We start from the raw sequence: 13,102 nt of genomic DNA, 5'->3' as shown, positions 1-13,102 counted from the left end.
ACACTGCTATACTGTACACATCAATGACACTGCTATACTGTACACATCAATGACACTGCTATACTGTACACATCACTGACACTGCTATACTGTACACATCACTGACACTGCTATACTGTACACATCAATGACACTGCTATACTGTACACATCAATGACACTGCTATACTGTACACACCAATGACACTGCTATACTGTACCAGGCCCCTTCAGTGTCTGGAGCATGCAGTGTGTATAGGAGGAATATGGCGCCATGAACAGCTCCCCTCCCTCTTTTTGAGATCCATGTGAACATGAAGCACAATTATAAGGTAAGTAAATTAATCGTGGGGGTCCCCACTATTTGTAATTCCTGCTGTTTCCACATAGGGGCATCACCACTAACCTCTCCACTGGCATCTCGGCAACACAAGACCATCACAAAGACATCACTCTGCAAAGGTAATAAATTCACATCCAGATGGTGGTCACTGACTAAGACCCTTATAGTAGTATTCATGGTCACTGACTAAGACCCTTATAGTAGTATTCATGGTCACTGACTAAGACCCTTATAGTAGTATTCATGGTCACTGACTAAGACCCTTATAGTAGTATTCATGGTCACTGACTAAGACCCTTATAGTAGTATTCATGGTCACTGACTAAGACCCTTATAGTAGTATTCATGGTCACTGACTAAGACCCTTATAGTAGTATTCATGGTCACTGACTAAGACCCTTATAGTAGTATTCATGGTCACTGACTAAGACCCTTATAGTAGTATTCATGGTCACTGACTAAGACCCTTATAGTAGTATTCATGGTCACTGACTAAGACCCTTATAGTAGTCGTGGTCAGTGACTGAATCCCTTATAGTAGTAGTCGTGGTCACTGACTGAATCCCTTATAGTAGTAGTCGTGGTCAGTGACTGAATCCCTTATAGTAGTAGTCGTGGTCAGTGACTGAATCCCTTATAGTAGTAGTCGTGGTCAGTGACTGAATCCCTTATAGTAGTAGTCGTGGTCAGTGACTGAATCCCTTATAGTAGTAGTCGTGGTCAGTGACTGAATCCCTTGTAGTAGTAGTCGTGGTCAGTGACTGAATCCCTTATAGTAGTAGTCGTGGTCAGTGACTGAATCCCTTATAGTACTAGTCGTGGTAGGTGACTGAATCCCTTATAGTAGTAGTTGTGGTCAGTGACTGAATCCCTTGTAGTAGTAGTCGTGGTCAGTGACTGAATCCCTTATAGTAGTAGTCGTGGTCAGTGACTGAATCCCTTATAGTAGTAGTCGTGGTCAGTGACTGAATCCCTTATAGTAGTAGTCGTGGTCAGTGACTGAATCCCTTATAGTAGTAGTCGTGGTCAGTGACTGAATCCCTTATAGTAGTAGTAGTGGTCAGTGACTGAATCCCTTATAGTAGTAGTCGTGGTCAGTGACTGAATTCCTTATAGTAGTAGTCGTGGTCAGTGACTGAATCCCTTATTGTAGTAGTCGTGGTCAGTGACTGAGGCCCTTGTAGTAGTAGTAGTCGTGGTCAATGACTGAATCCCTTATAGTAGTATTCATGGTCAGTGACTGAGGCCCTTGTAGTAGTAGTCGTGGTCAGTGACTGAGGCCCTTGTAGTAGTAGTCGTGGTCAGTGACTGAATCCCTTATAGTAGTAGTCGTGGTCAGTGACTGAATCCCTTATAGTAGTAGTCGTGGTCAATGACTGAATCCCTTATAGTAGTAGTCGTGGTCAATGACTGAATCCCTTATAGTAGTAGTCGTGGTCAGTGACTGAATCCCTTATAGTAGTAGTCGTGGTCAGTGACTGAGGCCCTTGTAGTAGTAGTCGTGGTCAGTGACTGAATCCCTTATAGTAGTAGTCGTGGTCAGTGACTGAATCCCTTATAGTAGTATTCATGGTCAGTGACTGAGGCCCTTATAGTAGTAGTCGTGGTCAGTGACTGAATCCCTTATAGTAGTAGTCGTGGTCAGTGACTGAATCCCTTATAGTAGTAGTCGTGGTCAGTGACTGAATCCCTTATAGTAGTAGTCGTGGTCAGTGACTGAGGCCCTTGTAGTAGTAGTCGTGGTCAATGACTGAGGCCCTTATAGTAGTATTCATGGTCAGTGACTGAGGCCCTTATAGTAGTATTCATGGTCAGTGACTGAGGCCCTTATAGTAGTATTCATGGTCAGTGACTGAATCCCTTATAGTAGTAGTCGTGGTCAATGACTGAATCCCTTATAGTAGTAGTCGTGGTCAGTGACTGAATCCCTTATAGTAGTATTCATGGTCAGTGACTGAGGCCCTTGTAGTAGTCGTGGTCAGTGACTGAATCCCTTATAGTAGTAGTCATGGTCAGTGACTGAGGCCCTTGTAGTAGTAGTCGTGGTCAGTGACTGAGGCCCTTGTAGTAGTAGTCGTGGTCAGTGACTGAGGCCCTTATAATAGTAGTCGTGGTCAGTGACTGAATCCCTTGTAGTAGTAGTCGTGGTCAGTGACTGAATCCCTTATAGTAGTAGTCGTGGTCAGTGACTGAATCCCTTATAGTAGTAGTAGTGGTCAGTGACTGAATCCCTTATAGTAGTAGTCGTGGTCAGTGACTGAATCCCTTATAGTAGTAGTCGTGGTCAGTGACTGAATCCCTTATTGTAGTAGTCGTGGTCAGTGACTGAGGCCCTTGTAGTAGTAGTAGTCGTGGTCAATGACTGAATCCCTTATAGTAGTATTCATGGTCAGTGACTGAGGCCCTTGTAGTAGTTGTGGTCATTGACTGAATCCCTTATAGTAGTAGTCATGGTCAGTGACTGAGGCCCTTGTAGTAGTAGTCGTGGTCAGTGACTGAATCCCTTATAGTAGTAGTCGTGGTCAGTGACTGAGGCCCTTGTAGTAGTAGTCGTGGTCAGTGACTGAATCCCTTATTGTAGTAGTCGTGGTCAGTGACTGAGGCCCTTGTAGTAGTATTCATGGTCAGTGACTGAGGCCCTTGTAGTAGTTGTGGTCATTGACTGAATCCCTTATAGTAGTAGTCATGGTCAGTGACTGAGGCCCTTGTAGTAGTAGTCATGGTCAGTGACTGAATCCCTTATAGTAGTAGTCGTGGTCAGTGACTGAATCCCTTATAGTAGTAGTCATGGTCAGTGACTGAATCCCTTATAGTAGTAGTCGTGGTCAGTGACTGAATCCCTTGTAGTAGTAGTTGTGGTCAGTGACTGAGGCCCTTGTAGTAGTAGTCGTGGTCAGTGACTGAATCCCTTATTGTAGTAGTCGTGGTCAGTGACTGAAGCCCTTGTAGTAGTAGTCGTGGTCAGTGATTGAGGCCCTTGTAGTAGTAGTCGTGGTCAGTGACTGAGGCCCTTGTAGTAGTAGTCGTGGTCAGTGACTGAGGCCCTTGTAGTAGTAGTCGTGGTCAGTGACTGAATCCCTTATTGTAGTAGTCGTGGTCAGTGACTGAGGCCCTTGTAGTAGTAGTCGTGGTCAGTGACTGAGGCCCTTGTAGTAGTAGTCGTGGTCAGTGACTGAATCCCTTATTGTAGTAGTCGTGGTCAGTGACTGAGGCCCTTGTAGTAGTAGTCGTGGTCAGTGACTGAGGCCCTTGTAGTAGTAGTCGTGGTCAGTGACTGAGACCCACATAAAGATGGTGGAGGACACAGTAATAGTAGGAGTGGGATGGTCTTGCAGCGGCGGTAGCAACCAGGTCGTATCCACCGGCAACGGCTCAACCTCTCCGACTGCTGAGATAGGCGCGGTACAAGGGATAAGGCAAGAGCAGGGTCGGACGTAGCAGAAGGTCAGGGCAGGCAGCAAGGATCGTAGTCAGGGGCAACGGCAGGAGGTCTGGAACACAGGCTAGGAACACACAAGGAAACGCTTTCACTGGCACAATGGCAACAAGATCCGGCAAGGAAGTGCAGGGGAAGTGAGGTAATATGGACAGGGAGCAGGTGGAAGCTAATTAGGCTGATTGGGCCAGGCACCAATCATTGGTGCACTGACCCTTTAAATCTTAGAGAGCTGGCGCGCGCAGCGCGCGCCCTAAGGAGCGGAGCCGCGCGCGCCAGGACGTGACAGCCGGGGACCGGGACAGGTGAGTGACTTGGGATGCGATTCGCGAGTGGGCGCATCCCGCTATGCGAATCGCATCCCCGCCGGCAATGTCAGTGCAGCGCTCCCGGTCAGCGGGTCTGACCGGGGCGCTGCACAGAGATGGACGCAGCGAGCGCTCCGGGGAGGAGCAGGGACCCGGAGCGCTCGGCGTAACAATCACACAGTAAGCATGAAAACGTAATGGATCAGAAAGCAATATACTGCTGAACAAAGAGAATAGAATAGAAATATGGGTGTATCCACACCTTACAAACACATAAATCAAAATCTCACTATTATCCAATTTTCTTATGTCATTCTCTGCTGGATCTGAAAGTGAAAATAAGATAATGTATATCAGATATCATATACACTGCGTGATTTCATAATCTCCATTTAACCCTCTAGGGAATAATGTATCCAAAATGTGTATCCAATATGCCTTTTGGAAAGCAAATTTTGCTGAAATGATTTTTGGGGGGGTTGTTGCATTTAGGAAGCCTCTATGGTGTCAGAACCGCAAAAAAAACAAACATATGGCATACTTTATTTTGGAAACTACACCTCTCAGGGAATGTAACAAGGGGTACAGTGAGCCTTAACACCCCACAGGTGTTTGACGACTTTTAGTTAAAGTTGGATGTGTACATTATTATTATAATTTTTTTTTTTACTAAAATGCTTGTTTCCCCCCAAATTATACACTTTTACAAGGGGTAATAGAATAAATAGGAGAAAATGCCCCCCAAAATTTGTAACCCAATTTCTTCTATTACCCCTTGTAAAAGTGTAAAATTTTTTGGGAAAACCAGCATTTTAGTAGAAAAAAATTATTATAATAATTTACACACCCAACTTTAACTAAAAGTCGTCAAACACCTGTGGGGTGTTAAGGCTCACTGTACCCCTTGTTACATTCCCTGAGGGGTGTAGTTTACAAAATAGTGTGCCATGTGTTTGTTTTTTTTTTTTTTGCTGTTCTGGCACCGTAGGGGCTTCATAAATGTGACATGCCCCCCAAAAACCATTTCAGAAAAACGTACTCACTAAAATCCCATTGTCGCTCCTTCTCTTCTGAGCCCTCTAGTGCACCCACAGAGCACTTTACATCCACATCAGGTATTTCCTTACTTGAGGGAAATTGGGTTACAAATTTTAGGGAGATTTCTCTCCTTTCAAAAACATGCGAGTGTAAAAAATTTATATTTTAAATTTTCTTCTTCACTTTGCTATTCCTGTGAAACACCTAAAGAGTTAACAAACATTCTGAATGTCATTTTGAATACTTTGAGGGGTGCAGTTTTTATAATGAGGTAATTTATGGGGTATTTCTAATATGAAGGCCCTTCAAATCCACTTCAAAACTGAACTGGTCCCTGAAAAATTCAGATTTAGAAATTTTTTTGAAAAATTGGGAAATTGCTGCTGAACTTTGAAGCCTCTGGTGTCTCCAAAAGTAAAAACATCTCAACTTTATGATGTAAACATAAAGGATATTGTATATGTGAATCAATATATAATTTATTTGGAATGTCCATTTTCCTTATAAGCAGAGAGCTTCAAAGTAAAAAAAATTCAAAATTTTCAATTTTTTTTTTCATCAAATTTTGGAATTTTTTTTTACCAAGAAATGATGCAAGTATCAACAAAAATTTACCACTATCTCTGCATCAGAATCAAAAGTAAAAGCATCTAAGAGTTATTAATGCTTAAAGAGACAGTGGTCAGTGGTAAAAAAAAATGCCCGGGTCCTTAAGGTGAAAATGGTCTGAGTCCTTAAGGGGTTAAATATCATTTGCATAATAATTTGGAACAGGATGTATTACGCTGGAGATTGGGATTAGAAATACTTCTATGATGTAATCCGTCTGTCCTGTATATGGTGGTGAGATTCCTGATGTGCCCTAAAACATTGCAGGAAGCGGGTGGGATGTACTTTATCCATCCTGTGTGGGAACTATGGCCTGGTAGTACCACACATGTCCTGGAGTTCAGTGATGATACTATGATGATCCAATGGAATATTGTTGAAGATTGGGCAAAAAAATGCAGGAAGAAAATGATTTTTCCTGTTTGTATGATCTGCAGATGTAGAGGTGGTGGCCAATGACTGAGACCATTTATAGGTGGTGGCCAATGACTGAGACAGTTATAGAGGTGATGGACAATGATTGAGACCATTATAGAGGTGATGGACAATGACTGAGACAGTTATAGAGGTGATGGACAATGATTGAGACCATTATAGAGGTGGTGGCCAATGACTGAGACCATTTATAGGTGGTGGCCAATGACTGAGACAGTTATAGAGGCGATGGACAATGATTGAGACCATTATAGAGGTGATGGACAATGATTGAGACCATTATAGAGGTGATGGACAATGACTGAGACCATTTATAGGTGGTGGCCAATGACTGAGACAGTTATAGAGGCGATGGACAATGATTGAGACCATTTATAGGTGATGGCCAATGACTGAGACAGTTATAGAGGTGATAGACAATGACGGAGACCGTTATACAAATGATGGACAATGATGGAGACCGTTATACAAATGATGGACAATGACTGAGACCGTTATAGAGGTGATGGACAATGACTGAGACCATTATACAGGTGGTGGCCAATGAGTGAGACCGTTATACAGGTGGTGGCCAATGACTGAGACCGTTATAGAGGTGATAGACAATGACGGAGACCGTTATACAAATGATGGACAATGACTGAGACCGTTATAGAGATGATGGATAATGACTGAGACCGTTATACAGGTGGTGGCCAATGGCTGAGACAGTTAGAGCTGGTGGTCAATGTCAGTGCCTTCTCTTAATCCTCCTGCTATTTTACAGGTTGTTGTACGAGACGCCGGATGCCTTGAAACCCCTGTAAGTGTCCGCCATGTGTTACATCCTACTGACACCACACACTATTCATATTGTACTAAATATGGAGAGCGAACGTTGTATATTGTGGGGGGAGGTCCTGTGGGCCCCTCTCTTTCCTCTAGGCCCGTCTCTCTTCTATGGGCCCCTCTTTCTCCTCTGTGCCCCCTGTACTTCAGTCACTGGGGATGACCTGATAACCTGCCACCCCTGTTAATTTCCTGGGGTCAGTACATGGTCTCCCCTGCGCGGTGTCACTAATCGGAGGGTACAGTGTGTGGCAGTATTATATTCAGAGGGTACAGTGTGTGGCAGTATTATATTCAGAGGGTACAGTGTGTGGCAGTATTATATTCAGAGGGTACAGTGTGTGGCAGTATTATATTCAGAGGGTACAGTGTGTGGCAGTATTATATTCAGAGGGTACAGTGTGTGGCAGTATTATATTCAGAGGGTACAGTGTGTGGCAGTATTATATTCAGAGGGTACAGTGTGTGGCAGTATTATATTCAGAGGGTACAGTGTGTGGCAGTATTATATTCAGAGGGTACAGTGTGTGGCAGTATTATATTCAGAGGGTACAGTGTGTGGCAGTATTATATTCAGAGGGTACAGTGTGTGGCAGTATTATATTCAGAGGGTACAGTGTGTGGCAGTATTATATTCAGAGGGTACAGTGTGTGGCAGTATTATATTCAGAGGGTACAGTGTGTGGCAGTATTATATTCAGAGGGTACAGTGTGTGGCAGTATTATATTCAGAGGGTACAGTGTGTGGCAGTATTATATTCAGAGGGTACAGTGTGTGGCAGTATTATATTCAGAGGGTACAGTGTGTGGCAGTATTATATTCAGAGGGTACAGTGCGTTGCAGTATTATAATCATTATGATAGTTGGGGAAAGTAGTTTTTAGTTCAGGTTATTATAACGCTATTAGGCCGGGACTTGTGACGAAGTAAAGCTACATTTTCCACAAAGTGTGTTGTGTATGTATATGGGCTGGTAGTGTTGGGGGGGGGGGGGGGGGTAGGGCTATTTCTCAGTGCGGCTCTGTCCCCATCACTTTGTCTTGTAGCAGGTCAGACGTTTCGATGATGGCACCCTGGCTCGCCCCCATTGTCTGGAATGGCACCTATAACATTAAAATACTAAACGCACAGTTCCGGCAGAGGGACGTCCGCATCGGCCTCACTGTGTTTGCGATTAAGAAGTGAGTATACAAAGAAGGGCAAATCAATAATACTAGATAACATATAACTGCATGTGCTCTATATTACAGTAATATACGGCCCACTATGTACTCCAATACACGAATATTGCACAAGAAAGGGACGAAGTCACTGATTGACATATAAAAAATATATTTTATTGATATGCATTAAAACAAGGTTTGTGCCAATGGGAAGCTGATGTATTCACGCAGGGGCCTTATAGATTTCAGATGGTGACTACATTCGGGTCATTGTGGTTTTTCTCGTGGATTTCTGCCCTTTTGGGTCAGTCAAAACACAGATATATGTAGAAAATAATCGGCTGGTGACTGCGTTCAGGCCATTAAAACCAATGGTGCTTGTCTGTGCAGATGAACCTACCCTCAATGTCACCATAATCTCCTCCATGCACCCTCAGCCAAGCATGCATTTGTATGGGGCAAACAGAAGTTGTCAGTTGACTGATATAAACGTATGGCCGAAGGAATCTGTTAGCTACGATTCATGTTCTAACCATGGTGTTAGGACAAGGAGACACTGGGACCTCTCATATACCTGTCTAGGCTTCCATAACATAGGAAACACCTCCTTTCTCCCTGTTCGTGCTCGTTTGGCAGCAGGAAGCAAAGCCCTTTTTCCAAATCTCATACCTGAGCACAATTCATATGAACAGCACAGCAACAGGGCTCGGCTTCCAGCTGACAGTCAATGTGTATTTGTGGTGGGAAACCTCCGACCCTCACATCATACACTCTGGCCTGCCAAGGCAATAGACCAGACCAGATGCTGACAGGATGCACTAGGACACCTTTGGCTTAGCACCATCCCTATGACCCTAGGCAGAAAAGGATCCCCACCCCTGTCCTAACAGCATCTAACAGTGTCAGCAGTTTGTGATGTGAATTGCAGCTGACAGGTTCCCTTACACATTAAGGTGCCCCATACATTGGTTTATATGTGCTGGAGGTCTCCCAAGTGGCTTTTTATTATAACCGCCTAATAAGTCTCTTCTGTTGTCGTCCTTATTTTCCAGATATACAGTTTTTGTCCCGACCTTTATAGAGACGGCTGAGAAGTATTTCATGGTGGGACACAAGGTGAACTACTATGTGTTTACAGACCGCGTCATTGACATTCCCATCATGGAGCTGGCAGAGGGCAGGCGGCTGATAGTGCGAAGAGTGCCCACTTACCAGAGATGGCAGGAGGTGTCCATGAGGCGCATGGAGATGCTCCGAGACCATTCCAGCCGGCAATTCATGGATGAGGTGGATTACTTGGTGTGTGTAGACGTGGACATGAGGTTCAGTGATGAGGTCGGGGTGGAGATCTTAAGTGAATTGTTTGGGACGCTACATCCAGGCATGTACGGGGTCTCACGTGAAGGTTACACGTATGAGCGGAACCCACAGTCTGAGGCCTACATTCCCCTAGATGAGGGAGACTTTTATTATGCAGGAGGATACTTTGGGGGGAACATGGAAGAGGTTTACAAGCTGACCAACTTCTGCCATAATGCTATGATGAAGGACAAGGCCAAGAACATTGAGGCCATCTGGCATGACGAGAGCTACCTGAACAAATACTTTTTATACCACAAACCCACCAAGATCCTCTCACCAGAATATCTGTGGGACAACCGCTTTGGGATCCCAAAATTCCTAAAGAGACGACGGTTTGTAGCCGTTCCAAAGAACCACAATGAAATTCGAAACTGAGTGGTGAAGCAACGACCAAGGAGCTGGGAAATATTCTATAGGGATTGTGGGAATTGTGTCCTGAACCTTTACATACGACAGCATATCTTTTCTGCAAGCCAGGGTCTTTTCTCTCTTCTGTAGGTGTCTCTGCCAGGATCTGTTCTGTTTTATAGGTGTCTCTGTCATGCTCTGTTCTGTAGGTGTTTCTGCCAGGATCTGTTCTCTAGTTGTCTTTGCTGGGGTCCATGCACTGTTCTGTAGGTGTCTCTGCTGGGGTCCAAGCACTGTTCCATAGTCTTCTCTGCTGGGGTTCATGCTTTGTTCCATAGTCCTCTCTGCTGGGGTTCATGCTTTGTTCCATAGTCCTCTCTGTTTGGGTCCATGCACTGTTCCCTAGTCCTCTTTGCTGGGGTTCATACTCTGTTCCATTGTCCCCTCTGCTGGGGTCCATGCACTGTTCCGTAGTCCTCTCTGGTGGGGTCCATGCTCTGTTCTGTAGGTGTCTCTGGTGGGGTCCATGCTCTGTTCCATAGTCCTCTCTGCTGGGGTCCATGCTCTGTTCTGTAGCTGTCTCTGGTGGGGTCCATGCTCTGTTCCATAGTCCTCTCTGCTGGGGTCCATGCTCTGTTCTGTAGCTGTCTCTGATGGGGTCCATGCTCTGTTCTGTAGGTATCTATGCTGGGGTCTATGCTCTGTTCCATAGTCCTCTCTGGTGGGGTCCATGCTCTGTTCTGTAGATGTCTCTGCTGGGGTCCATGCTCTGCTCTATAGGTGTCTCTGCTGAGGTCCATGCTCTGTTCTTTAGGTGTCTCTGCTGGGGTCCATGCTCTGTTCCATAGTCCTCTCTGCTGGGGTCCAAGCGTTGTTCCATACTCCTCTCTGCTGGGGTTCATGCTTTGTTCCATAGTCCTCTCTGTTTGGGTCCATGCACTGTTCCCTAGTCCTCTTTGCTGGGGTTCATACTCTGTTCCATAGCCTTCTCTGCTGGGGTCCAAGCGTTGTTCCATAGTCCTCTCTGCTGGGGTCCATGCTCTGTTCCATAGTCCTCTCTGGTGGGGTCCATGCTTTGTTCTGTAGATGTCTCTGCTGGGGTCCATGCTCTGCTCTGTAGGTGTCTCTGCTGTGGTCCATCCTCTGTTCTGTAAGTGTCTCTGCTGGGGTCCATGCTCTGTTCTTTAGGTGTGTCTGCTGGGGTCCATGCTCTGTTCCATAGTCCTCTCTGGTGGGGTCCATGCTCTGTTCTGTAGGTGTCTCTGCTGGAGTCCATGCTCTGTTCCATAGTCCTCTCTGTTGGAGTCCATGCTCTGTTCCATAGTCCTCTCTGTTGGGGTCCATGCTCTGTTCTGTAGGTGTCTCTCCGGGGGTCCATGCTCTGTTCCATAGTCCTCTCTGTTGGGGTCCATGCTCTGTTCTGTAGGTGTGTCTGGTGGGGTCCATGCTCGGTTCCATAGTCCTCTCTGCTGGGGTCCATGCTCTGTTCTGTAGGTGTGTCTGGTGGGGTCCATGCTCAGTTCCATAGTCCTCTCTGCTGGGGTCCATGCTCTGTTCTGTAGCTTTCTCTGATGGGGTCCATGCTCTGTTCTGTAGCTGTCTCTGGTGGGGTCTATGCTCTGTTCCATAGTCCTCTCTAGTGGGGTCCATCCTCTGTTCTGTAGGTGTCTCTGCTGGGGTCCATGCTCTGTTCCATAGTCCTCTCTGTTGGAGTCCATGCTCTGTTCCATAGTACTCTCTGGTGGGGTCTCTGCTGGGGTCCATGCTCTGTTCCATAGTCCTCTCTGCTGGGGTCCATGCTCTGTTCCATAGTCCTCTCTGCTGTGGTCCATGCTCTGTTCTGTAGGTATCTCTGCTGGGGTCTATGCTCTGTTCCATAGTCCTCTCTGGTGGGGTCCATGCGCGGTTCTGTAGGTGTCTCTGCTGGGGTCCATGCTCTGGTCCATAGTCCTCTCTGGTGGGGTCCATGCTCTGTTCCATAGTCTTCTCTGCTGGGGTCCATGCTCTGTTCTGTAGCTGTCTCTGCTGGGGTCCATGCTCTGTTCTGTAGCTGTCTCTGATGGGGTCCATGCTCTGTTCTGTATGTATCTCTGCTGGGGTCTATGCTCTGTTCCATAGTCCTCTCTAGTGGGGTCCATGCTTTGTTCTGTAGGCGTCCATGCTCTGTTCCATAGTCCTCTCTGTTGGAGTCCATGCTCTGTTCCATAGTCCTCTCTGGTGGGGTCCATGCTTTGTTCTGTAGATGTCTCTGCTGGGGTCCATGCTCTGCTCTGTAGGTGTCTCTGCTGGGGTCCATCCTCTGTTCTGTAGGTGTCTCTGCTGGGGTCCATGCTCTGTTCTTTAGGTGTGTCTGCTGGGGTCCATGCTCTGTTCCATAGTCCTCTCTGGTGGGGTCCATGCTCTGTTCTGTAGGTGTCTCTGCTGGGGTCCATGCTCTGTTCCATAGTACTCTCTGGTGGGGTCCATGCTCTGTTCTGTGTCTCTCCGGGGGTCCATGCTCTGTTCCATAGTCCTCTCTGTTGGAGTCCATGCTCTGTTCCATAGTCCTCTCTGGTGGGGTCCATGCTCTGTTCTGTAGGGGTCTCTCCGGGGGTCCATGCTCTGTTCCATAGTCCTCTCTGTTGGGGTCCATGCTCTGTTCTGTAGGTGTGTCTGGTGGGGTCCATGCTCAGTTCCATAGTCCTCTCTGCTGGGGTCCATGCTCTGTTCTGTAGCTGTCTCTGATGGGGTCCATGCTCTGTTCTGTAGCTGTCTCTGCTGAGGTCTAAGCTCTGTTCCATAGTCCTCTCTAGTGGGGTCCATGCTCTGTTCCATAGTCCTCTCTGGTGGGGTCCATGCTCTGTTCTGTAGGTGTCTCTGCTGGGGTCCATGCTCTGTTCCATAGTCCTCTCTGGTGGGGTCCATGCTCTGTTCTGTAGGTGTCTCTGCTGGGGTCCATGCTCTGTTCTTTAGGTGTCTCTTGTGGGGTCCATGCTCTGTTCCATAGTCCTCTCTGTTGGGGGCCATGCGCTGTTCCATAGTCCTCTCTGGTGGGGGCCATGCGCTGTTCCATAGTCCTCTCTGGTGGGGTCCATGCGCTGTTCCATAGTCCTCTCTTGTGGGGTCCATGCACTGTTCCATAGTCCTCTCTGGTGGGGTCCATGCACTGTTCCATAGTCCTCTCTGGTGGGGTCCATGCTCTGTTCTGTAGGTGTCTCTGCTGGGGTCCATGCTCTGGTCCATAGTCCTCTCTGGTGGGGTCCATGCACTGTTCC

At 46.6% G+C, this 13,102-nt stretch overlaps 1 protein-coding gene across 7 annotated transcripts; it reads left to right on the top strand.

The window, feature by feature from the left end:
• The first annotated feature begins 208 nt into the window (after positions 1–208).
• On the top strand, positions 209–11,579 carry LOC130347046 (histo-blood group ABO system transferase-like). 7 transcript variants are annotated; one of them, XM_056554606.1, is made up of 4 exons: positions 209–440; positions 6,914–6,949; positions 8,025–8,156; positions 9,191–11,579. In XM_056554606.1, exons 3-4 carry the CDS (start codon positions 8,038–8,040, stop codon positions 9,873–9,875), a joined length of 804 nt encoding a protein of 267 aa, XP_056410581.1. In that variant the 5' UTR covers positions 209–440; positions 6,914–6,949; positions 8,025–8,037; the 3' UTR covers positions 9,876–11,579. The 7 variants fall into 7 exon arrangements, with proteins under 7 accessions (XP_056410581.1, XP_056410577.1, XP_056410579.1 ...); XM_056554602.1 differs by having other exon boundaries at positions 210–440; positions 8,022–8,156; positions 9,191–10,461; XM_056554604.1 differs by lacking the exon at positions 209–440 and adding an exon at positions 6,329–6,403 and having other exon boundaries at positions 8,022–8,156; positions 9,191–10,462.
• The last annotated feature ends 1,523 nt before the right edge of the window (positions 11,580–13,102 follow it).

Source organism: Hyla sarda, unplaced genomic scaffold, assembly GCF_029499605.1.
Source record: "Hyla sarda isolate aHylSar1 unplaced genomic scaffold, aHylSar1.hap1 scaffold_808, whole genome shotgun sequence".
NCBI classification, from domain to species: Eukaryota; Metazoa; Chordata; class Amphibia; order Anura; family Hylidae; genus Hyla; species Hyla sarda.
Note: the sequence above shows the minus strand (reverse complement) of the source record. Positions and strands in the feature narration are given on the sequence as shown.